Consider the following 24,856-nt stretch of genomic DNA (forward strand, 5'->3'; position numbering starts at 1 on the left):
AGAAGCCCGCGCCACAAATAGAGAAGCCCATGCGTCTGCAACAAAGAGCCTGCACGCCACAGCGAAAGGTCCTGCATGCCAAAACTAAGACATGACGCAGCCAAATAAAATAAATAAATTAATTTTTTTAAAAAAGAATAAGTATGGCATGCTACCATTAAAAAAAAAGATGAGGGCTTCCCTGGTGGCGCAGTGGTTGGGAGTCCGCCTGCCGATGCAGGGGACACGGGTTCGTGCCCCGGTCCGGGAAGATCCCACATGCCGCGGAGCGGCTGGGCCCGTGAGCCATGGCCGCTGAGCCTGTGCATCCAGAGCCTGTGCTCCGCAACGGGAGAGGCCACAACAGTGAGAGGCCCGCGTACCGCAAAAAAAAAAAATTTTTTTTAATTAAAAAAATTTTTAAAAAGAAGAAGAAAATAAAGTGTCATGGAGTCAACTGTGTCCCCCCAAAATTCATATGTTGAAGTTATTGTCGAACCCAAATCCATGTGCCTGACTAACAGTGGGACCAAACAAACCAAAATGTCAGAGAGTTTGAAGCAAAGAAGGTTTATTGGCAGGGCACCAAGGAGAAGGGGCAGTTCATGATTAAAAGACTCAAACTCTCTAATGGCTTGTAGGCAAAAGGGTTTTAAAGACAGAGTTAGGGGGTAGGTTGCCTGATCAGCTCATGCACCTTCTTCTGACTGGTTGGTGCTAAGGTAATAGGGAGATGTTTCCAGAATCTCAATCATCAACCTCTGGGTCCAACCAGTCTGGGGTCTAGTGCTTGCGGTTAGCATGTCGTCATCATCCTCCACTAGGTGGGAGTCTTAGTTTCTGCAGAACAACTCAAAGGTATGCTTCAGATTGTTATCTCCGTCTCTTCAGGAGGCACTAGGAGTCCTGTTGTAACTGTATTGTTATGATCATTAACTGCTGGATCTGCTCTTTGGAACGCCGGGGAAGCCTTAGGAGACTGAAGTCCTTTTTCTACAGAAAAGAAACAGGGGACACGGATGGGCTTTTGTACCCAGGAGGACCCCGGAGGGTCCTGCTTACTTTCAATCCCCCTTTTCTGGATGTGAGGGCGATCTGGCTGTGATATCTGTCACCCGATTGATCGCCAGGGTTGATTCGGCGGATCTGGCTGGCTAGGCGTGTGTCCCCTTCCTCCCTCACCACTCCACGTGCGTCCCTCCTGAAGCTGCATGCTGTGTCGAAGAGGACGACCTTCCCCGATAGGGGAGGATGGTTCTTCGGTCAAGGGTATACGAGTAGCTGCGCTCCCCTTCCAGAACCTCCAAACAAGCTCTCAATCCCCCTTTTCTTAGATACTCCTCAATCCTGAGGGGAACAGGGGACAGGGCGAGAAAGAGAATAAAGTTCTGGAAAAAGAGGTTAATCATAGACTGGGCAGGAGAACTCGGTTTGAGACGGACTCAGTTTCAGAAGTCCTAACTCCTAGGACCTCAGAATGCAACTGTATTTGCAGTCCGGGCCTTTAAAGATGTGATTAAGATTGAGTGACGTCATACAGGTGGGCTGTCCTCCAATGGGACTGGTGTCTTCCTAAGAAAAGAGGGAGACACCAGGGAGGGAAAACCAGGTGAGGGAGAACGCAAGGAGATGGCAGCTGTCTGCAAGCCAAGGAGAGAGGCCTCAGGAGAAACCAGACCTCTGGCACCTTGATCTTGGACTTCCAGCCTTCAGAACTATGAGAAAATTCATGTCTGTGGTTGAAGCCACCAGTCTGGTACTTTGTTCAGGCAGCCCAAGCAGACCAAGACATTAGGTAACCTGACATTTGAGAAGAGGGAGTGGCACGGACACCCACTTGGATGGGAGGGGTGAATTCCTGGGTAGAGTGGGTGGGTTCCTGGGTGGCTGGCCAGGGGGCAGTCTCCTGATGCCCTGAGTCTCATCACGCTGGCATGAACCCTCATTCTCCAGAAGTGTGTGGGTTTCCAGGGGGCCGTGACCACCAAGTCCTCTTTCAGGCCTTGACATTGGTGCAACCTGGATCTGGGAACAAGAGCACTGGTCTCCACGTGAGGCCAGGTGATCTTGCTCGCTCACTCCATCCATTCCTTCTGTCTGTCCTTCGATAAGCAAGGAATGCTCAGTGTAGCGGGGTGTTTTACCAGGTGCGGCAGCATCATTAACTCATTTATCACCAACATCCCAACCCAAGGCTCAGTGAATTTTCTGCAAAGTGCCAAAGAGTAACTTCAGCTTTGCAGCCATCCCATCTATGTCTCTATTACATGGCTCTGCCTTCGTAGGGAAAGCAGCCACAAGCAATATGTAAATGAATGGGCATGGCTGTGCCCCACCAAAACTTTAAGAACACAGAAATTTAAATGTCTGTAGTTTTCACCTGTCACAAAATAGTATTCTTCTGGTGCTTCTTTCCCAATCCTTTAAAAATGTAAAAACCAGGGCTTTCCCTGATGGTCCAGTGGTTCGGACTCCACGTTCCCAGTGCAGGGGGCACGGGTTCAATCCCTGGTCAGGGAACTAAGATCTCACGTGGCATGACCAAAATTTTTATTTATTTCTTAATAAACAAAAAAAAAATTAAAAAGGTAAAAACCATTCTTAGCTTCCGAGACATACAAAAACAGACCTACAGGCTGTAGTTTGAGGACCCTTATTCTAATTAAAAAAAAAAATTCATCAAGCCAGATGTATAATAAGATGACCCCGAGTCTAACTGATTCATCAGGGTTCCTCTGTTTCAGTCCTTGTTGATGGATATGATTCCTGATGTCATATCTGAGCTACAAAAATCAAAGTTAAGATGGGGCTGTTTCTACTATTCACAATCGCCAAGACATGGAAACAACCTAAATGTCCATCGACAGATGAATGGATAAAGAACGTGTGACATACAGATACAATGGAAAACTACTCAGCCATAAAAAAGAATGAAATAATGTCATTTTCAGCAACATGGATGCAACTAGAGATTATCACACAAAGTGAAGTAAGTCAGAAAGAGAAAAACAAATACTATATGATATCACTTATATGTGGAATCTAAAATATGACACAAATGAACTTGTCTACAAAACAGAAATAGACTCATAGACATAGAGAACAGACTTGTGGTTGCCAAGGAGGGAGGAGGAGGGAGGGAAGGATTGGGAGTTTGGGATTAGCAGACGCAAACTATTACATATAGGATGGATAAACAACAAGGTCCTACTATATAGCACAGGGAACTATATTCAATATCCTTTGATAAACCATAATGGAAAAGAATACTAAAAAAAGAATGTGTATATATATATATATATATATATATATATATATATATATATAAAAGAATCACTTTGCTGTACAGCAGAAACTAACACAGCATTGTAAATCAACCATACGTCAGTTAAAAAAGAAAAAGATGGCGGGACTTCCCTAGCGGTCCAGTGGTTAGGTCTCCGCGCTTCCACTGCAGGGGACACTGGTCGGGGAACTAGGATCCCACACGCTGTGCAGCATGGCCCAGAAAAAAAGAAAGTAAGAAAAAAAAAAAGATAGGAATGTTTCTGCAGGATAGGTACCCCCACCTCCACCTCCTCCTGGGAAGTTGATTCTGGAATGAAAACATTCACTTAAATTCACTTTCCCAGTTTACTCCTCACTCAAGACTTGTGACTTGTGACCAATCTGCTTCTCAAATTCTGGGGATGGAAATGTGATCCATGACTGTGGGGTCCCCTGTGAGGGCACAGATGGGGGCCAAGTCCCTGCCCGGTGTCCCTAACAATCGGGGTTGAAGTGCCAGCTCCGCTCCTCGGTTGGAAGACTGGCCTGGCCCTGTGGTTGCCTAAGAAATGCTGGCAACCCCAGGCTTATCCTAGAGCATCAGCTGAGCCTCCCTATCGTCCCCCAGGGGAAGCCCTTTGGAGAGAGGGCAGAGCGGAGGAAGGAAACATCTCCAACCTCACAGTACAGCAAGTTCCCGGGACCACTGCCAGGACCAGCTGGTCTCCCAGGGATGGACAAACAGAGAAGGAAAGGAAGCAGCACCAAGTCGGCCAGTGCATACCCCAAACCAAGAGACACATTTAAAACCTCACTCTATGCATAAACAACGAGGCCCTACTTTATAATACAGAGAACTATAGTCAATATCCAGTGATAAACCATAATGGAAAAGAATATGGAAAAGAATGTGTATATATATATATATATATATATATATATATATATATGTATAACTGAATCATTTTGCCGTACAGCAGAAATTAACACAACATTGTAAATCAACTATACTTCAATAAGATAAATTAAAAAAAACAAAACAAACCTCACTCTACACTGAACGGGAGGTGAATCTCACCTCAATTTAAAACAAAGACAAAAACATAGATATCCACACTTTAAAGGGAGACCTGGTCTAAAATTCACAGACTGTTTTAAAGAATTAAGTGTTATTATTTTCACGGACACAGGGTTATTGAAACTAAGTTGACCAGCTTTTCCATAGCAAGGCTCACCCTTGACAAGGGGATGAGAGGGAGGTCTAGGCAGGTCCCCAGACCTGGTCCCCTTTCACCACTCTGTTATCTACTCACTTCACGTGTACTTCCTGGGCTGGCCACCGGCTGGGCAGTAAACACTAAGGCAGGAAAGACAAATGTAAACAAATGGGACATCTGGCTGAGGTGTCCTAGGGGTGCAGAGGGAAGAATGCTTGGGTCGGGGAGAAGGTAAACCTACAGCGCGGAAAAGGAAAAGAGTCCCAGGCTGAGGGTACAGCATATACAAAGGCATGGGGGCATGAAAGAGTGTCACGTGGCAGAAGAATCTGGGAACACTCCCGGGGTAGATTGTGCTTTTTTTTTTGGCTGCGATGCAGGGCACGCAGAACCTTAGTTCCCCCAGCAGGGATTGAACCCGCGCCCCCTACGGTGGAAGCACGGAGTCTTAACCACTGGATGGCCAGGGAAGTCCTGATTGTGCTTTGAAATGGTGGTTTTGAGTTCGCACTCAGCTTGCGCCTTAGGATGGGAATCCCGCAGAGCCATGGTTGAGGGTGTAGGGCTTCTGCTAGATGCCCCCAACCCCGCTCCCCGGACTATTTAACTTAATGGATTAAATGTTTTCAGGCATCCACCTGCATCCCCTCAGCCAGCCCCAGAGTCATGGCAGACACTTCCCAGGCAAGCCCTAGTGGCTTCCCGAGTCCTCCATGAGGACGTGCCCGGGCCGGGGACACACACGGTCGGAGGGAACCAGGAGCTGGTCGCCCAGGAGCAAATCTGAGGGAGAGACGCCCAGCCCCCAGCCCCCTCAGGGACGTCCTGAGCTGCATCCACTCAGCCTCCCTGGGGCCCCGTGGGGTCTGGCTCCACATCCCCGCAGTGGTAACAGCTCGTTGGCACCCGCTTACCCTCCCTCCCTCCACTCACCTCCCTGCCCAGCCTGGGACCATGTGCCCCACCAGCTGCCCACAGCCAGGCTTTCTCACAGACCCTGGGGTCTTTCTGGGTCACCAAGGCGGTATAACTTCAAAGCCCAGACTCACATGAAGGCGGGCCTGTGGGCACAAATTGTCTTTTTTTTTAAATAAGTTTATTTATATATTTATTTTTAGCTACATTTGGTGTTCGTTGCTGCACATAGTTCTTCTCTCTAGTTGCGGCGAGCAGGTGCTACTCTTCGTTGCGGTGCATTGGCTTCTCATTGCGGTGGCTTCTCTTGTTGTGGAGCACGGGCTCTAGGTGCGCGGGCTTCAGTAGTTGTGGCATGTGGGCTCAGTAGTTGTGGCTCACGGGCTCTAGAGTGCAGGCTCAGTAGTTGTGGCTTGCGGGCTCAGTAGTTGTGGCTCACGGGCTCTAGAGCACAGGCTCAGTAGTTGTGGTGCAGGGGCTCTAGAGCGCAGGCTCAGTAGTTGTGGCTCGCGGACTCAGTAGTTGTGGCTCGCGGGCTCTAGAGCGCAGGCTCAGTAGTTGTGGTGCAGGGGCTCTAGAGCGCAGGCTCAGTAGTTGTGGCTCGCGGGCTCAGTAGTTGTGGCACACGGGCTCTAGAGCGCAGGCTCAGTAGTTGTGGCGCACGGGCTCTAGAGCGCAGGCTCAGTAGTTGTGGCACACGGGCTTAGTTGCTCCTCAGCATCTTAGTTCCCTGACCAGGGCTCGAATCCGTGTCCCCTGCATTGGCAGGTGGATTCTTAAGCACTGCGCCACCAGGGAAGTCCACAGATTTTCAGAGGAGCTTTTTTTTTCTTTCCTCCTGAGTCCAGCTGGACAGACACATTTCTTCACCTGTCTTTGCTGGCAGTTATGTTAAAATCCACCTTCACAGAGGCTCTGGGCCCTGGAAGGGCCCTTGCGCCCTTATTCCTTCAGTCTCCTCATGCCAAACATCCCGGCTACAAAGTTCAGCCAACAACTGAAGGGTAGTCGTGATTCCCTCTCCATAGACCCCCTGGAGTAATTTCTCGAAGTTTTATGGAAGACAATATGGCAGTTCCTCAAATAATTAAAAATAGAACAACCACGTGATCCAGCAATTCCACTTCTTTGGAATACCCAAAAGAACTGAAAGCTGTCTGCAATCCTAAGCAGACATTTATTTATACACCCACATTCAGAACAGTCTTATTCACAAAAGCCAAAAGGTGGAAGCAACCCAGGTGACCATCAACACATAAATGGGTAAACAAAATATGGTACCATATTGTTCAGCCTTAAAAAGGAAGGACTGGGACTGCCCTGGGGGTCCAGTGGTAAAGAATCCACCTTCCAATGCAGGGGACACGGGTTCGATCCCTGGTCAGGGAACTAAGATCCCACATGCCACGGGGTAACTAAGCCCACACACCACAACTACTGAGCTCGCACCACAACTAGAGTCTGCGTGCCTCAAACTACAGAGCCCACGCACTCTGGAGCCCGCGCTACAACTAGAGAGAGAAAACCCTCACGCCACAACTAGAGAGAAGGCAGCGCGCCACAATGAAAGATCCTGCGTGCCACAACTAAGACCCGACACAGCCTAAAATAAATAAATAAACAATAAATAAATCTTTAAAAAAATAAAAAAGGAAGGACCAACAAAAACAACATGGACAAACCCTGAGGACATGATGCTGAGTGAAATAAGCCAGTCACAAAAAGACAAATAGTGTAGGATTCCACATAGAGGAAGTACTTAGAGCAGTCAAATCCATAGACAGAAAGTAGAAGGGTGGTTGCCAGGGGCTCAGGGCGGGAATGGAAAGATAAAGTTTAGAGGGGACAGGATTTCTGTTTGGGAGGATGAAATAGTTCTAGAGATGGATGTGGGCGATGGTTGGACAACAAGGTGAATGCATTTAATGCCACTGAACTGTATTCTTGAAAAAGGTTAAAATGGTAAATCGTGTGATGTCTATATTACTACAATTAAAAATAAATAAATGAATCAGAGAATAACTTGGTTTTGTGTTTTAAATGTTATCCTTTGTGTCTCATCTTGGATTTGGAGGAGTTTTGTAGCAAAAGGTGTTTTGGGGACCTCAAACCAGTCATATTTCCAGAAACAGAGGCTCTGGGACCAAGGAGTGAAGGGCCTTGAAGGTCCCTCGGCATCCCTGTCATCATCCCCTTTACACACTTGTAAACACAGTTGGTTTGCTTTGCGAGCCTGTTTCTCCCTGACTGTGTGATTCAGCCATGTCTGTACTGCTACAGACTCACGGGGCTTGAATCGGTGAAGTTTCGGCATATGAACAAGGAGGTATTCAGAATGTAAGTTGCTGCAAGCCAATCCCCAGACTCAGGGGGAGGGGGTGGGGTGGGGTAAAAACAGGTCCTGAAGGTTGGAGTCTGTGTCTGTGCACACAGCCTGCCTGGCCTGGTGAGGACCTACCTCTCCATCCCCTGGCATCTCCCCTCCCCTGCTCACCAGCCCCCAGCCACACAGACCTCCTTCTTCCAGCTTCTCACACAATCCAAGCTCACTCCCACCTCAGGGCCTTTGCACCTGCTATATCGCTGGTGGGGACACTCACCCCAGGTCCTTACATGTCTAGCTCCTTTGCATCCTCCACATCTAGCCTAATGCCACTTCTGCAGACAGGCCTTCCCTGACCACCCTCTCCAAAGGGAATGTTAGATACTTAAAGCATTTACCATCACAGTGTTCCACTTACTTCCTTCGTGGCATTGGACACGAGGTAATAGTTTACCTCTTGTACCATTTGTTCCTTTGTTTATTGACAGTCTTGCCTAATGGAATTTGAGCTCTGTGACGGGTGGGGACCACTTCTTGTTTTTACCTGAGTCCCTAGTGCCCAGATCAGAAGGAATTCAGCTAGAAGCTGTGAAAAAAGAAAAAAAAAATCAGACTTTTCGTGATTCAATGACTCCATTAAGTCCTGAATTGATTCCAGGCCTAGAAAGCAACACGTGGGTGGCGATGTCCTTCTGATGGAGACCATCCAGTGGGGCAGATGAGTGGGCTGGGGAGGGTGGGCTGAGGAATCAGTAGACGGGCTTTGTCAATGTTCATCCCCACCTGCCTATTCAATCCCCATCTGGAAGTGTCAAGTAGGCGGATATTCCAGAACAAATCTAGGGAAAGGGTGGAGCTGCAGATAGAAATTGGGAGTCAACACGAATGTCATATGGATGGTTTTTAAGTCTTGAACTTGATGACATCACCTAGAGAGAGGGTTTGGCCCCCAGTCACAGCACTGGGTGGCTTAGCTGTCTTTGAGCGGTAAGGACCACATTTAAAACACTTTGTCAACCACCCAGCACGTAGCCTTCGGGGATGGGCATCGGGATCCCATGGAATCGGGAATGATAAGACTCAGGTCTCCTGTTATTTCTGTCCCTTACGATCTGTAGAGCTATCGAGATGCAACGTCTCTAAGCCTCAGTTTCCCCATCTGTAAAATTACTGTGGGGCACGTGACTGACTTTATTTAGCAATAATCCAACTACACTCCCCCAGTGTCCTCACATGCTGATGTTGGGAACGACCTGTCCCCGTCCTGGACCCCACAGTTTAGTGGGAGAGCTACAAGGAAGGAGTGGGCTGAGTCCCAAGGAAGCAGGAGGGGCCACTTCTAACTCTGAGAGAGGGTGTGTGTTGGGGAGATTCTGAACAGCCCGGTGAAGTAAGCATTTTAAGCATCTTTTTATAAAAGAGGAAAGTCAGGTTCATTCCAGGTCACACAGCCCGTAAGTGGCAGAGCACACAGTGACACGCTCAGCTATCATTAGCTTTGATGCTCGTGGCCATGGCCGTGGCAGCCAAAGCCCTCTGGTAATGAGAACCCAGCTTGTCTTCTTTCCCTACCCCTGCCTTCCTCTCCCTTCACTGGTAATAGATTTACAAATCCACAAAGAGGGGTGATCAATGGCAAGGTGGCTTACAGATCAGGGAGAAAGAATAACTATGCGTTCTGCTGAGAGCCCCTAATCCAGTCCTGGGAGGCTGGAACATAGAGTCTGGAGCCCAACCACACTGGTTCAAAGCCTCTGTGCCTCAGTCTCCTCATCTGTAAAATGGGGACAAGAATAACATTCTCCACCTCACGGGTTGTTGGGACAGTTGAGTGAGTTAATACAGGCACAGGTGCTCTATAAAGGCTACTAGGATTCTGGCTCCCTGTTGTACCCCTGCCCCCTCCCTTGACCTGGGCCCAGGGTAACAGCAGCCCAGCTCTGCCCCACTTAGACTGTGGGGCTGCCAGGCCTGCAACCAGAGCCAGCTCCCCTTGGGAGGACAGCAAACGTGGGATAATTTCCAAGAGCTAATGAAGCCTTCAAAGCCTGGTGCCCTGGATCCCCCTCCCTGGGCCAGGCAGCCCAGGAAAAAAGCCCATTGAGAAGTCAGCCGTCAGAGCCTGAAGGACAGTCCCAGGATACACAGGCACCTGTGCCCTCCTGCACGTCTGCAGGGACCCACCGGGACTCCAGCCCTACTCTCATGTCCCCTGTCTACCAACTCCCCTGTGGTCCTACAGGAAGCCAGAGGGAGCTGTAATTTCCCCCACTTGTGTCAGGTACAACTGAGCTGAAGCTGCCCCAAGAAAAAGAGCCCTTCTCCACCCAGCTTCCCCAAGGCAGATCCTCAGTGCATTTCTCCTGTTCTGCTTACACGGGTGGGTGGTTTTCGGAGCAGGGTGAAGGGGAACTCTGGGGTCGTCACTGGGCTCTGACATCCGCCATCATCAGTGTCAGAGTTGGCACGAGCACCCTGGCTCTAGGCCATCTACGTTGGGCCCACACTTTTTTTTTTTTTTTGGCCCTGCTGCGCGGCTTGCGGGATCTTAGTTCCCCAACCAGGGATCGAATCCCGGGGCCACAGCAATGAAAGTGCCAAGTCCTAACCACTGGACCACCAGGGAAGTCCCTGGGCCCCCACTTTAAAATCATAACTGGTTCAGGCTAGGCCAGGAGAGCCCAGCGTGACAGTCAGCAAGTTGGCGGAAGGAGGTAGAGGAAGCCATGCCCCGCCAGCCGAAGGCTGTAACAGGAGTACCCCCCACTCCATTATACGTGAGCTCAGAAAACCAGCTGTCTGCCACAGGGACCACGGTCTGTATCCCCACCTCGCAGCCGTCCCTCACACAGTCTGTCATCTAAATAAATGCACAGTCCTTTCCTCTGCCCCCTATGTCTTGACCCTGCTCTAGGCTACCATTCTTTTCTTGTCTGTACCATCCAAACATCTCTCCGATTCTAATCTTCCACCAACCAATTCTTTGACCACACAGCAGCCAGAAGCATCTTCAGAAGTCTTCTCAGGTCCTACCACTGCCCTTTTGAAACCACCACCCTTCAGTGGCTTCCCATTCCCCCCAGGATAAAGTGCAAAATCCTGGGCCTTTTTGGTTTGACCTGGCTGCCCTCTCTCCCTGCCATTCTCCGGCCCCATGGGACTTGTTTTCTCTCCAGGCCTCAGGCCCTTTGCCCCGGCTGCTCTTCCTCCATGGGCCATTCTCTCCCCTCCTTTTAGCCTGGTTCATTCAACGTCAATCTTCAGGTCTCCAAGAGACTGAAGCCCCAGGCATGCAGGACCCTATAAAATTCATCCACTAAGGATGCCGTGTGCCAGGCTCAGGTTTGCAACAGAGAAGCGGGCAAATCAGTATTTGTTCACGAATGAATGAGAAGTGTCTGCCCTGTTTCTCTCTCCTGCTCAGCCCCATCCGCCTCAGTGGTTGGAAGCTGCTTTGGGTCTAGACACCGTTGCCTCTCCCTGTGGGATGGCTGCATCCACGCTGATGCTCCTGGCCCAGCACCCCTCAGAGGTCAGCACAGTCAGCACTGGGTACCAGGTTGAGGAGAACAAGGGGCCTCTCCCCAGTTCAAGGCCCCACCCTGTGGACAAAAACCCAGACCCCGCTTCTCAAAGTCTCTCACCCAACAGCCTTGCCAACTGCCAGCAGCAGCCACCTCCCCAATCAATGTAGCTTAAACCCATATCAAGGGGCTGGGGAGCCAAAAGCATGATAATAATGAGACTTAGGTTTACTGGCAGTTTCTCTGGCCAAGGCACAATTAGCTTATGTAATCCTTTCCACAGCCCCGAGAGGCAAGCACTATTAGTATCTATCCCTCTTTATAGTAGGGGAACAGATGCTTAGAGAGGTTAAGTGACTTGCCCAAAGTTCTGGAAATTGAACCCACATGGCCTGACTCTAGGTGGGTATGGTTAACCTTTGCCGCCACTTGGTGGTAAAGCACTCCCATTCTGCAGGCAGGGTAGCTTGCTTAACCTCACCTAAGCTCAGTTTGCTCAGCTGCAAAATGGGTATAATAAGAGGTCGTGGCTTGTTGGGAGGATTAAATGAGATAGCACTGGACCTGGCTAGCGTGAATGCTCTTACCGTTGTCTCTCTCAGGGCTCTGTGACCCCAGGCAAAGTCCTCAGCCTGGCCTCTCTGGTGGAATAATACCCACCTCCCAGGCTTGATGGGAGGATGAAGTGAACCACTGCTCCACAATCCCTCATCCACCATCCTAAAACGCAGAAAGCCCCGAACATTGAAAGCTAACTCCCTTGGCAGCAGAACCTGACCTGGAGCCACCTCATGTGGCGGCAGACTCTGACCTTGCTGGATCATGAGGCTATTTACACAGTGTTTTTTAATCCCACATGGTGTGACTGTCCAGAACTGTTCTGTGTTTGCTGATGGAGTGCTGCCCTGGGCCTGGGGTGTCATCTAGCCTGCAGTATATGCACTGTCCAGTGTTTCTAAAATCATCAGAATAGCTCTGACTTGTGACACACACCCCAGGGTTTTGGATAAGGGGTTGTGTTTATAGCATCCTCTGCACAAGGCTGGCATAGAGCAGGTGATCAGTAAATAACCGTTCTCTCTTCTCTTAGGTCACACATGTCCTTAACCCCTCTCTCCAGCCTGCTCTGCTTTTTTAAATTGGAAATGAGAGTTCTTGTGCATTTCAATGGATGCAAATAGATACCTGGTGAGAATCCTGGTCATAACTACTGTGTATTCAGTATCGATCACGGGTAGGGCTCTAAGCTCTTCATGTGTCCTACCTCAGACCCCGTAGTTGGGTGGTTAAGCGCATTCCCTTTGTTCAAATCCCAGCTCTGTCACTTATTAGCAAAGCCTGCTGTGTGATGACCCCCCCTCATCCCGTGACATAGTAAATGGGGATACAGTCATCGTTCCAACTGGAAGTGTCCTAGAAAGACTCAGAACAGCATGTAGCACATACTCAGTGTTAGCAGAATTAGTATCATTAACCTTCACTTTGAAGTACATCCCATAACTAGCCTGGTTGAACAAGTTGGGTGACTGAGGCATGAGGAGACTAAGTAACTTGGCAGTGGGGTGACACAGTGCTATATTCTACTGCCTCCCAGAAGTCAGGACAAAGGGAAGAGTGGGAGGGAGGGAGCAGGGAAGAAAAAGGGCCTTATCCACCCCGGCAGTGCCTGCCCAGCCGGACAGACTGTCCAGTCAAGTCCCGAGCTTTATTCAAAATACATCAGAAGCACAAGTCTGGGCCTCCTAGAACTTACATTTTACCGAAGGCGCTTTCCTTCTAAGAAACGGTCAGGAAAACGTGGTGTCGGGAATAATGAGCTCACAAAGCATTTGGAAAAACAGGTTCCAGCCTGTGGACAAGGAGAGGGAGACCCACAGGCAGTGGCTTACCCTTGAAGGAGCCAGAACAACACAGCCTTTCATTAGTGAGAAGGCTTGGCTTGCAGAGCCTCATTAGGACGGTAACCAGAAACCCGACTCAGGCTGGGTCTGGTAAAGAGAAAGGAAAGGAGGGAGAGAGGCTGCTGGCCTGTGTCCTGTGACCCCAGTCACACCACCTGCCCCTGCTTCCCTCCAGCCCCCAGGCGGGCACAGGCCTTTCAGCATCTCCTGAGATGTGGGACCCACCAGGAGAGACTTGTCCCTGCCCAGCCTTAGACTCTGCAAACTGAAATGCTCCTTACGAATCTCTGCAAAGAAATGAAATCTCAGGCCCTGGGGGTGGGATGGGTGGTGGGATGTTTTCCCAATAGTGTCCCTTTTTCAGAAAAACAAGGATTAAAGAAGCAATTAAAGGTTTGACAGCCAACTGTCAGAAGAAGAAAGCAAAAAGAAACCGGTAACAGGTCAGCAGGAAGCCTCAGGACCTTCAAAACCAAAACCTCAGGTTTCATTACCAAAAACCCAAGCAAGTCTCTCCTCCAGACCCCACCAAGTCTGGGAGTAGTCCACGTCTGAAACTAAACAATGCCTAAGTGGATGTCCGGGTGTAACGATCTGTCTGTGCCCTTCCACATTTCTAAACTTGATATGATGTACACATATGCATTTATGTAGTCTGCCTTACTTTTTTCTTTTTAAGGAATATTATTGAGATATAATTTACATACAATAAAATGCACCCATTTTAAGAATAAGTTTTAATGAGTTTTGACAAGTGTGTATACCCTGACCAGAATACAGAACACTTGGATCACCCCAAGAAGTTCCTCTGGCCTCTTCGTAGTTAACCCCCTTCCCAGCCCCAGGCTCAGCCCCAGCCCCAGCCCCAGCCCCAGACATCTACTCATATGTTCTCTGTCCCTGTAGATTAGTTTTGCCTTTTCTAGAATTTCATACATAGAATCATGTACTCCTTTATGTCCAGCTTCTTTGTTGTTATTGTTGGGGTTTTCTGCTGCTATTGTAAATAAAATTTTTTTAAACTTCATATTCACACTGTTTGCAGCTAGCAAAAGAAGTATTTCTTTTTTTGTATATTGACCTTGTCTCCTTTGAGCTTGCTAAATTTACTAATTAGTTCTAGCAGCTAAGGAATCCTAAGATTCCTTAGGATTTCCTAGTAAACTATTACATCACCTATGACTAAAGACAGTTATAATTCTTCCTTTCCAATCTTTATGCCTTTTATTTCTTTTTCTTGTCTCATTGCACTGACTACGACCTCTAGTACCATGTTGAATAAATGGCAAGAGCAGACATCTTTCCTTGTTGCCAATCTTAGGGGGGCAGGCATGCAGTCTTATGCCGTTAATTATGACGCCAGCTGTAGGTTTATTTTGACACCCTTCAGCAGGTAGAGGAAGTCCTTGCTCCAGTTTGCTAAGAACTCTTTACAGGAATGGGTATCCTGTGTTGTCAAATGCTTTTTCTGAACAGAGTCGATACTCAATAAAAATGTCTTGAATGAATCAGATAGCTTCCTCGACATGGGGATCAAACAATGTATGCTTTTCAACATTTTGTCAGAAATGTCCAGACTTCCCTCTGAAAATGTCCCAGTCTTCTCTCCCACCAACACATACATCAGGGAATGAATGCTGGTCCAGCTCATTGCCACAAGGCACAGCAACATGGCCTGGTAACCACAGCCACAGTCCCTTGGCTGAGCCGTGAGGGACAGGAGAAAAAAGCACTCCATTTCCCCAGGCAAGCAGGGGGTGGCTTCACAGAGGAGGTGACTTCTGAGCTGGTCTCAGACAAGGTCCAGAAGAGTCTGGCCAATGGAGGAAGGGGACATCCTAAGCAACAGCATGTTCCGAGGCAGGGAGGCATGAAAGATTGTTGCATCAGCCACCAACTAGATGTGTGACCTTGGGCAAATCTATCCTGCTTATCCATAAAAAGGGAAGGAAAACAACAGGGCTGCCAAAGAGTGTGAGTGTCCAGTGAGATAAATACATGAAAGACCTTGCAAAAACTCTTAACATGAAGGCAGCATTACTATTAACAAGGGGATGGGGAAGCCTGTTTATGTGTCCAGCACAGCCTAGACTGACAGTCCTTAGGGAAAGAAGGAGGGGGCAGGGTGCTGCTGGGGTGTGAGAAGCCTGGGTCCCAGTCTCAGACACCTCTATGGGAGAGCAGCCAAGATGGAGGGCAGTGCTCCAAGGAAGGAACCTCCTTGGGTTTAGAATCCCACCCGGATGGGAACAGCTCCCTCCTGGTTAATAGGGTTGCATTACTCTCTCCTGTTTCTACTCATGCCTCATAAATCGTCTTCAGCTAAAACCAGCACTGACTTTCTGAGCAACTGAATCAAGGGATTTGGGAGATCCAGGAAGCATGAAGAAAAACCTTTCTTTTTTCCCTGCCTCCCTCATTTCCTTCCTTCCTTCTTTTTCCCCAAATATGGAGCACTACTATGGCTTTCCCCCTTCCCAGGGGGAGTAATGGCTTTAATATACAGCATTCACTGTATTTGTATTTTGGATGACTGCTCCTGAGAGCTGTTTTTAAAGAGTCCTCCCAGCAATCAAATACCTAGCTCCTGTGTTTGCACACAATTTCCCTTCTGCTCAAGCTCTTGTGTTTACACACAGGACATCTAGCAGCTTGGTCTGGTCAAGGTACTGCTTTTAGCAGCTCTGGGAGACTGAAAACAAAGTGTTGGTATATTCTGTACCTGGTGCCTCTGGAGAGGGGTGAGAGTGGAGGACGACGACTAAAGGGTTGAAGGGGTGGCCTGTGAGAGCAGGTAGAAGAGTTTTGTTACAAGAGACATGAAGACTTGAAACCAGCAGCAGCAGTGGAAGGAGCACAGAGAGGGGGATACTTTGGGAGAATTCCAGGAAACAGAAGTGCCAGGTGGACTGTGGGGGGTGGTGGTAGGGGAGAGATAGAGAGAGGAGTCCAAAGTAACAGTTAAGTTTCTGGCGTTGGTGACTGTGCAGATGGTGGTGTCACCATCTTCCAGGACAGGAAATACAAGAAGCAGACAGGTTTGGGGGAGGGGAAGAATTAAGTCACGAGTTCTGTTCAGGACATTTATTCATTCGTTTCTTGGGCATTGCTAGTGGCAGATACCTTGTCAGGAAAAACCGTGAACAAAAGAAACAAAGTCCCTGCACTCCTGAAGCTTACGCTCCAGGGGCGGAAGGACAGTTTACACAAATAAAACAACAAAGTGACTGCAGAAGCCTATGTGAGGAAATTGAGCAGAGTCATGTGGTTGAGTGTGCTGCAAGGGGGGGCCAAGGAAGGCTTGTGTGTCCAGACTTGGAGTTAAGAAGTTGCCAGGCTGAGTTTGACGGTGACCCAAGGACATACAAGCAGAAAAGCAGCTCGGATAGAGATGCTCAGAAATCTGGGCTGGAGTTGATCAGAAAAGAGGCCAAAAACCGTATCTCAGCATAAAATGCTATTTCTAGAAAAATCAAAGATACACAAAATGATACCACGGGTACACTGGGGGTTAAGGCTATTTGGATCTTGTTTTTCCCCTAAACTGGGTGATGATTACAGAGCTGTGAGATGTCATATGTAATTTATATACTGTTTTACACAGCGTATCCCAAAGTAAACTTGACTAAAAAAAGGAAAAAAGGCCAGGCGCAGCGTCTCAGTACGCTCAACGAAGACCCCATTTCTGTCCCTCCCTCATCAGGGACCAGGCAGCCTTGGCCGGTTCTCGCTTCACGCGCATTGGCTCAGGCAGTCGCCCCGCCCATGTCCTCCCGCCAGCCAATGGGTGTGCGGGATCCGGGTCCACACCCCCGCCGCGCACCGCCCCGGGCCCGCGCCGCCGAGTGACGTCACGGCCCGGCCCCCGCACGTGACAGCCGCGCGCCGGGCTCCCGCTGGCTGCTGGGCTCCCGCTGGTTGCCGGGCTCGCGCCGCAGAAGCAGGTGAGGCGTCTGTGGCCACGCGGCAGAGGGCGCGGGCCGAGGGAGCCAGTTGTGGGGGCGCGCGCGCATGGAGGCGGTGCCGGCGGCCGCCTGAGAACTACCGGGAGAGCGGAGCGGCCACCTCGTGCATCCGTCAAGCCGCCTCGAGCCCGCGGCACCCGGCGGCTGCGGGCCGAGGAGCCGGCGCGGCCATGGCGACGGGCAGTCAGCAGAAGGAGAACACGTTGCTTCACCTCTTCGCCGGCGGGTGAGTGTCCCGGCCCGACTCCGCGCCCCCGCCCCGCGTCCTCGGTGCGCCGGGGCCGGTTACCGGCCCTCCCGGGGCTGAAGCTCCGCCTCCCGAAAGAGGAAGTCCCGGCGTGGGGGTGGTGGGGAGCCCCGGGGGGAGCAAGGCCTGTCCCACCTCCTGGTCGCATCCCCGGAGGGTGATTTTACGCCGCGTGCGCCGCGCCCACGCCCATCCCCATCCCCACGGCACCTCCAGCTTTTTCTCCTTTTAAACAGTTAGTGGCTGGTCTGACGAGTGTCACTCGGGGGCGGTCCTGCCTGGCCACGCTGCACTTAACGACCCTCTGCCTAGATTCTCCTCCTGGGCCTTTTCCCGAAGGCTCTGGGCGGTCTTGGGGAGTCCCGGGAGTCCCTCAGGGTAGCGCAGGGGCGAGTTCACATGGTCGAGAGGGCTGCCCGTATTGGGCATCAGCAGGGGCCTGGAAAGTGCTAGTGAACCGTGATGCAGCGGACAACAACCTGTGGGAGAGCTGATGGGGGACCTCGGGACTAAGTGAAGTCGGGAAGGTGTGCTGAAATGCTTCTCACCTGCTGGTTGAAGCGTCCAACGTCAGAAACAACATTAAATCTAAGATGTGCCCTGTTTTGAAAGTATCATTAGTTTAATCGTCATGGCACCTTGTATTTTTTCAGTGGAGGCAACGTATTTTTAGGGAGGTGGGGTGGTAGGGGGTTAGGAAGGGAGCTGGTGTTTTTTTTTTTTTCAGAAAATAAAAGTAAAAATGTTTTGTATTAGTAATTTGTTTTCTTTTAATACAGCCTTTGGGTCCTTTTGGAGTCTTCTAGATGTCTGGAGTCTTATTTGAGGACCTCACAGGCCTGGCACAGCCATTTTTAAGTGTAGGACATTCTGCATAAAGTAGACTTTATCCTGGATTATTATCTTGATTTGTGTATTTTAGTTGCAGCTTAGTGTTTTAGTTACTACCCAGATATGTTCCTTATTACAAACAAGTAATGGTTGAGAATTTATTTGCAAAAATGACCATGATGAGAGTGTGTCTGAGCGCTCTGTACTTCTTATCGTAGTGGATTACCCAGTTACGTTGTTTCCCGGTCAGAAAATTGGTTGTTCTTCATACACAGGAACGATTTCTCATTCAGCTCTTCCCTATCAATCCCCCTCCTTTTGCTTCATCTCCCCCTTGATATATACTTTGAGAGTAACACAAGGTTTGGGGAGGGATTCCTAAATTAAGACAGTACATTAATTTGTCCTTGTGGGGAATTTTAAACAAGTTGACCATGTTATTTAAGTCATTTCTCAAGCTAAGAAGGATAGCTAATCATTTTTTTAATGATTTTATACTCAGTGATTTTGATTTACAGTTTTTAAGTGAGATGGTCTTTTAAAAAATTCTTGTATTCCGAACTGGGAGAGTTACTTGCTCTGGAGCAGCCTCTGTGAGGCTTGCTTGGTAATTGATTCCCCTGTCGACATGAATCTTCCTACACGACCTTCACAGTGCCCTCTGGCTGCTGATTCTCCTCCCGGAGCACCAGCCTCTTACTTGTGATGGAGGAAAACTGCAGTAGCCACACAGCTCTGGACTGATTAAAACTTGGAGTTTATTAGAGGGGTGCCTGGGGCTATTGTATTTAATAGGTTTCCTTTCCTTCATTAGCAGTTCGGGATTCCTTGCAGATATGCAAGAAAGAAAATAAATCTTCGAAAAGGATGCTTTCAGAGTAACTAATTGGATTTCGACTCATTCCCACTAGCCTAAAATATACTACTTCCATTTCTTTTAGGGAAGATCATTAAAGGAGCTAAGTATCAAATGGGTGTATCATGCAGTTAAAATCAGTCAGTGCAATGGTCCCCCCCTGTGTGGTAGAAGGCTGTGCTGCTTTGCTCCAAGTAACTAGTTTCCACTGTTAAGCTGGCCTCTTTCCAAAGAACTGAGTACTTTCTTTGAAAAGGAGTCAGAGCCCCTGCTTTTTAAGGGGGGCTCTGTGACATTTCTCCTGACTCTTGAATAGCCATTGGAAACTAACATCGAACAAGTTTAATGCTATAACTAATTAATGATACTGAGTAAATATTTTTATCAGGTATAACAGGCTTATGAATAGTTGAAAATTAATTTTAGATCCTGGAAAGTAAAAACGACACCCAAAATAACTCACTGTCTTTTAAATTTCTTAAAAAAATTTTAAAGCAGTTTTATGTGTTCTTCGCAAGGCAAAAATACTCCTAAGTTAACCTGTAATAGTCATCTTTTTAATACAGTGTTGCCCTTTAAGAAAGAAGAGAACTGGAGGAGAAACACCCACAAACCAACACCTAGAAATAAGCACTTTAGAATCAGGTCTGTGTGTGTATATGTGCACCAAATTACACCAAATGTGTAATTTCATAGTTAATTTTAAAATAGGCTCCCGGGCTTCCCTGGTGGCGCAGTGGTTGAGAGTCCGCCTGCCGATGCAGGGGACACAGGTTCGTGCCCCGGTCCGGGAAGATCCCACATGCCGCGGAACGGCTGGTCCCGTGAGCCATGGCCGCTGAGCCTGCGTGTCCGGAGCCTGTGCTCCGCAACGGGAGAGGCCACAACAGTGAGAGGCCCGCGTACTGCATGCATGCATGCATGCATACATACATACATACATACATACATACATACATACATACATACATACTCCCATTCTTTATACATTACTTCCTCCTTAGAAATATGTTGGGTTTTGATGGCAGCATGGTAGTGAATTCTCTGAGTGTACTCCTAATCAAACGTTACTGTTCTGTGGTTGCAGTGAAGAAGGTAAACAGTTTCCAAGCCCAGTGACAGGAATTCAGGGAGGCTCTTATAGTGATTTATGACAGGACTACCTAATTTATTCTGATTACATAATTTCTTTCTGATCTTTCATGGCTAATTTTTTGCCGTTATAAACTGGACATCCTTATGTGTACCTGTGTAGTTGTCTGATTATTTCCTTAGGATAAACCATTAGAAGTACAATTGCTGAGTCAAAACACATTTTTAAGGCTTTTGATAGCTACCAGCATCTTCATTAGCCATCTCTTAGGGTGGTTTGCTTCTCTGTGAGGGAACCTCATTCATTTGATGTCGATTTTTAGTATTTTTAGGGATTCTGCTGTTTTCTGCTTTCTCTTCTCCTATCCCAAAATCTGGGTAGTATTGTTGTCAAAACAAAAAACCTAAACAAATTTTATTGTAAACCTATCATTCCTTTTCTACTGTTTAAACCAGACCATTAAGAGAAACACTGAAATCCTCTGAAGTGGCCCTTCTGTGTCTAGGCCTGTCTGTTGAGAAAAATCTCTTTACTTTCCCTATCAAAATGACTTGGGAATTCTGGTTGTGCGTGTAGTGTTAGTGATGTCCTTCGCCTGCTGAACAAGCGACAACGTGGCAGGGTGGCAATTCAGGAGAGTACTCAGCACCTGAAATAGCTGTGCTAAGCTGCCCTTAGATTAGAGGTGGATGGCCTCGATAATGTGCATTAAGTCTTATTTTTATGGCATGGTTTTGTCATTAAATGTACTTACATAGCCTTTAAAATGTATTTTAATGGGGATATGGTATGTCTTTAAGGTTTTTAAAATATGTAACCTAAGATAATGTTCATAATTCAATATTTCCCCCCATTACGGACAGCTGTCACCTGGTGTACTCCTATACTGTCCTTGTCCCTGCAGATTTAATCTGTATCAGCTAATGGTTAGTTGTGAAGTGTTAGGCACATGTTAATATATCTGCTAAGGGGACTTCCGTGGTGGCTCAGTGGTTAAGAACCCTCCTGTCAATGCAGGGGACACGGGTTCAAGCCCTGGTCTGGGAAGATCCCACATGCCGCAGAGAAACTAAACCCGTGCGCCACAACGACTGAGCCTGTGCTCTAGAGCCCATGCTCCGCGATAGAGTAGCCCCCTGCTCGCCGCCCGTGGCAGCAACGAAGACCCAACGCGGCCAAAAAAAAAAAAAAATATATATATATATATATATATATATATATATATATATGGAACGATGTAGAGAAGATGCAAGATTTATTTGCAGTGATGAAAGAAGTTTTGATATAGTGTGCCCATTTGTCTTATATAAGGCTTATATAAATGTATTAAGCCTATAAATTAACTTTGATTTCATCCAGTGTATTTCATATATGTGACATTTTAAAAAATGTATTGTGTTTGGATGAAAGATTCCTGCTAGAATTCAAGCTTCATGAGGGTAGCACCCATGTCTCTTTTCTTCACTGGTCCATCCTAAGTACAGTGCCCACCCCACATGTTAGAGATACTTCACTGATACTTGTTTAATGAGTAACTAATTGATGTGGCCTGTTAACTTGTCCCAAATAAAGAAAAGCAGTACTTTATTTGTGAATTATGAACATGGTTCTGTAGTAAGATTTGCTGAAACTGAATTGGCATAAGGTAATATTATTTTGGATTTGTGTGTTTGTGAAAGATAATGATTCTCTTCAGATTCAGCAGGTACTGTGGAGGTTTTTCTAAAATTATTTTATTTATTTAGTTTTGACTGTGTTTGCTCTTCGTTGCTGCACGCAGGCTTTCTCTAGTTGCAGAAAGCGGGGGCTATGCTTCATTGCAATGTGCGGGCCTCTCATTGTGGTGGCTTCTCTTGTTGCGGAGCACGGGCTCTAGGCACGCGGGCTCGGTGGTTATGGCATGCAAGCTCAGTAGTTGTAGCACAGGGCTCAGTAGTTGTGGCTCGTGGGCTCAGTAGTTGTGGCTTGCAGGCTCTAGAGCGCAGGCTCAGTAGTTGTGGCCCATGGGCTTAGTTGCTCCATGGCATGTGAGATCTTCCCCGACCAGGGCTCGAACCCATGTCCCCTGCATTGGCAGGCGGATTCTTAACCACTGCGCCACCAGGGAAGCCTGCAGAGTTTTTTTATTCGGGTGCTCTTTCAGATTTTTTTTCTAAATGAGGTAGAATATAGAAAATGGCATCTAAAGGATAGTTACCTGCATCAAAAAATATGCGTTTTGCTTTTACTGAGTGAATACAGAATTTGCATAATCAAAATCTTCTAAGCCCTATGCTAGGTATTCAAATAAAACATTCCAGAAAATTATGTATAAAGAGGCACTCTTTTTTTTTTCAAGTAGTGACAATAGAGGTAGCAGATGAAAGGAGGAAATTACCAAAAGCTCCAAAGATTGGGATCACAGGGTGTCTGACCGTATTATTAGTTAGTAGAATCCATATTGTAGTTAATGTATAAGCTGTGAGTCTGGAAACCAGTTTACTATCAGTTGGGTAGCAATTATAATAAAGAGCATCTTGGTCTTGGCTTCAGTGTCTAAAATGAGTGAGTGTATAGAAAACAGCTTCTTGTTGAAAACATCTAGGTTTTAAAATCCTCCTTGTTGCTTGAAACTCAGAGTTAAAAGGTAAAAATTTGTGTACATAATTTAAAAATTTTGTCTCTGATCACATAAAGATTGTAGATTAATGTAGTGTACATACTGTAGTAGTAATAGTCCAGTTTTGTTCTGCTATAAAGTGGAGGGGAGGAGTCTAATCCACAGGTGGAAAAAACAAGCAAGGCGTGTGTGGGTAAAGGTAAACCATTAAATACATCTTTATGTAATAAACACAAGACTTCATTTCTGAGCAGGAAGAATGAGAGAAGGTAGAGAATGAGGGGAAGGGGAAGGAACAAGTAGTAAAAGATGAAAAAGGTGCAGAAAAATACAGGTTATAGGGGTTTTTTTAGAAAATTAGGCAAATAGGTTTCAGAGAACAACTACCTGTTGTGGCTGCTTTGAGACATGTGTAATTTAACTGCTGAACAAGCAGCAACGTGGCAGGATGGTGATTCAGGAAAGTACTCAGCATATTTTAGTGGTCTAAGATATGGGTATCCAATCAGAATTAGTCAGTTTCTTGACTGTGTGATGCCAGGACTGCGTCACCGTGAAGCTCAATGTCGAATGTGACTTTTCCTGCCCTCTGAGCATTGGCTACCAGGGCCCTCAGCTGAACCTACTCTAAGACTTAGAAGGAAGTGGCAGAATTTGCCTGACTGCCATTGACCGCTGCACCCCAGGCTGTATATGCAGAGCAGAAAGGTTATAGTTGTCAGCATTGTGGCATTTGGAGTGTTGAGAGAGGCTTTTCCCATCACTGTCCCCTTCCCTGTCACCAGCCCCTACTGGTCATAACATTCTCGGAGGCCACCAGTATACGGAACACGTGGCCACCAGTATACGGAACACGTGGCCAGGTGGACCCACAGCTAGACCTGGACCATTTACATAAGAGTGCTTCTCTCCTGGTCCTCGTGCCCAGAGAGCCCTAAAAGGAAGGGAAGAAAAAAAGATGAAAGAGCAGACCGAGTCCCCTCAATGTGTTCACGAGACTGAATTTGAACACCTGCAAGGATAGGAGAGGCAGGATTCGGTGGAGCACAGCTGAAAAGCATTGCCGGGGAGGCCTGGCAGACGGAGCGGAGGTCTACACCGTCTCTGAACGGAGATTCCTGAAAAGCTCCGTTAATGCCTTCTGCAGGGTCACGGTGGATGGGGCTTCATCCCAGCTAGTTGACCGGGTGAGGAGCCGGGCTGATATTGAAGGTCTTTGCATTGAAGAACTGAGAATTGACAGGACCTTTTTTTCCTACAAAAAATATAATTTGTTGTACTCTGAAGTGCTTTGGACCCAACTTGACTAAATATCTCTAGAAAATTTGGAAAGCCAATCCAGAGAAGGCAGTGTTTTGATTCATATGATGTTATCTCCTCAGACTGATGCATGTCCAGTACGTGTGGTTCATGAAGAAAGAAAAAGCAGTTGAACTGAAAGATTAACTTTTAAAATTTTGCTGTGAAATGTCTTAAATTTGAGGAAGAATCTTCTTTGGACAATTTAATTTAATGTCAGAACTTGTCTTCTAATTAAGAGTATTTTCGTGAATTTGTATCCAACACAGCTTAATGATTCTCTTCAGATTCAGCAGGGGGGACTTCCCTGGCGGTCCAGTGGTTAAGACTCCACACTCCCACTGCAGGGGTCATGGGTTCGATCCCTGGTCAGGGAACTAAGATCCCGCATGCCATCCTGCATGCCAAGCTGTGCAGCCAAGAAAAAAAAAAAAAGTCCTTTGGGTGTTTTTCATCTAAGATTTTTTTTCCTGGTAGATGAGGAAGGGCTTAGCTACTGAGTTTACAGCTGACAGTGCTTTCCCAGTTTTTAGTTGTTCCCCGTGATGCTGTGAGGCTGGAGAGCCTCAGCTTGCCCTGAAGGAGGCCGGGACCTTTTCACCACTCCACCCCTGCCCTGGGCACGGTGTGTAATGTGTAGAACAGTGGCTGTGGAGTGAGTGTGGCCTGCCATCCCCAGGAGGTGCCCAGCTCGCTATCACTGGGCGTTCGCTTTGTTAGCAGGCACCGTCCGGCAGGCCATCCTCTGATCGGTGGCATTGGTGTGGATGACAGTTGGCCGAGGTAAGGAGCACTGCTGGCCTGGGAACAAACCAAAGGTGGTTGACCCATATCATATTG

At 47.7% G+C, this 24,856-nt stretch overlaps 1 protein-coding gene across 1 annotated transcript in view; it reads left to right on the plus strand.

The window, feature by feature from the left end:
• Positions 1 to 17,261: 17,261 nt before the first annotated feature.
• Positions 17,262 to 24,856, plus strand: part of SLC25A33 (solute carrier family 25 member 33) — a gene marked incomplete at its 5' end in the record, with an annotated part of 30,761 nt that continues 23,166 nt past the window's right edge. The window contains one exon of the mRNA XM_079696457.1: positions 17,262 to 17,317. Within this exon, the coding sequence (XP_079552583.1) occupies positions 17,262 to 17,317 (56 nt within the window). The remainder of the gene's footprint in view (positions 17,318 to 24,856) is intronic.

Source organism: Hyperoodon ampullatus, assembly GCF_949752795.1.
Source record: "Hyperoodon ampullatus genome assembly, chromosome: 2".
Classification (NCBI taxonomy): Eukaryota; Metazoa; Chordata; class Mammalia; order Artiodactyla; family Ziphiidae; genus Hyperoodon; species Hyperoodon ampullatus.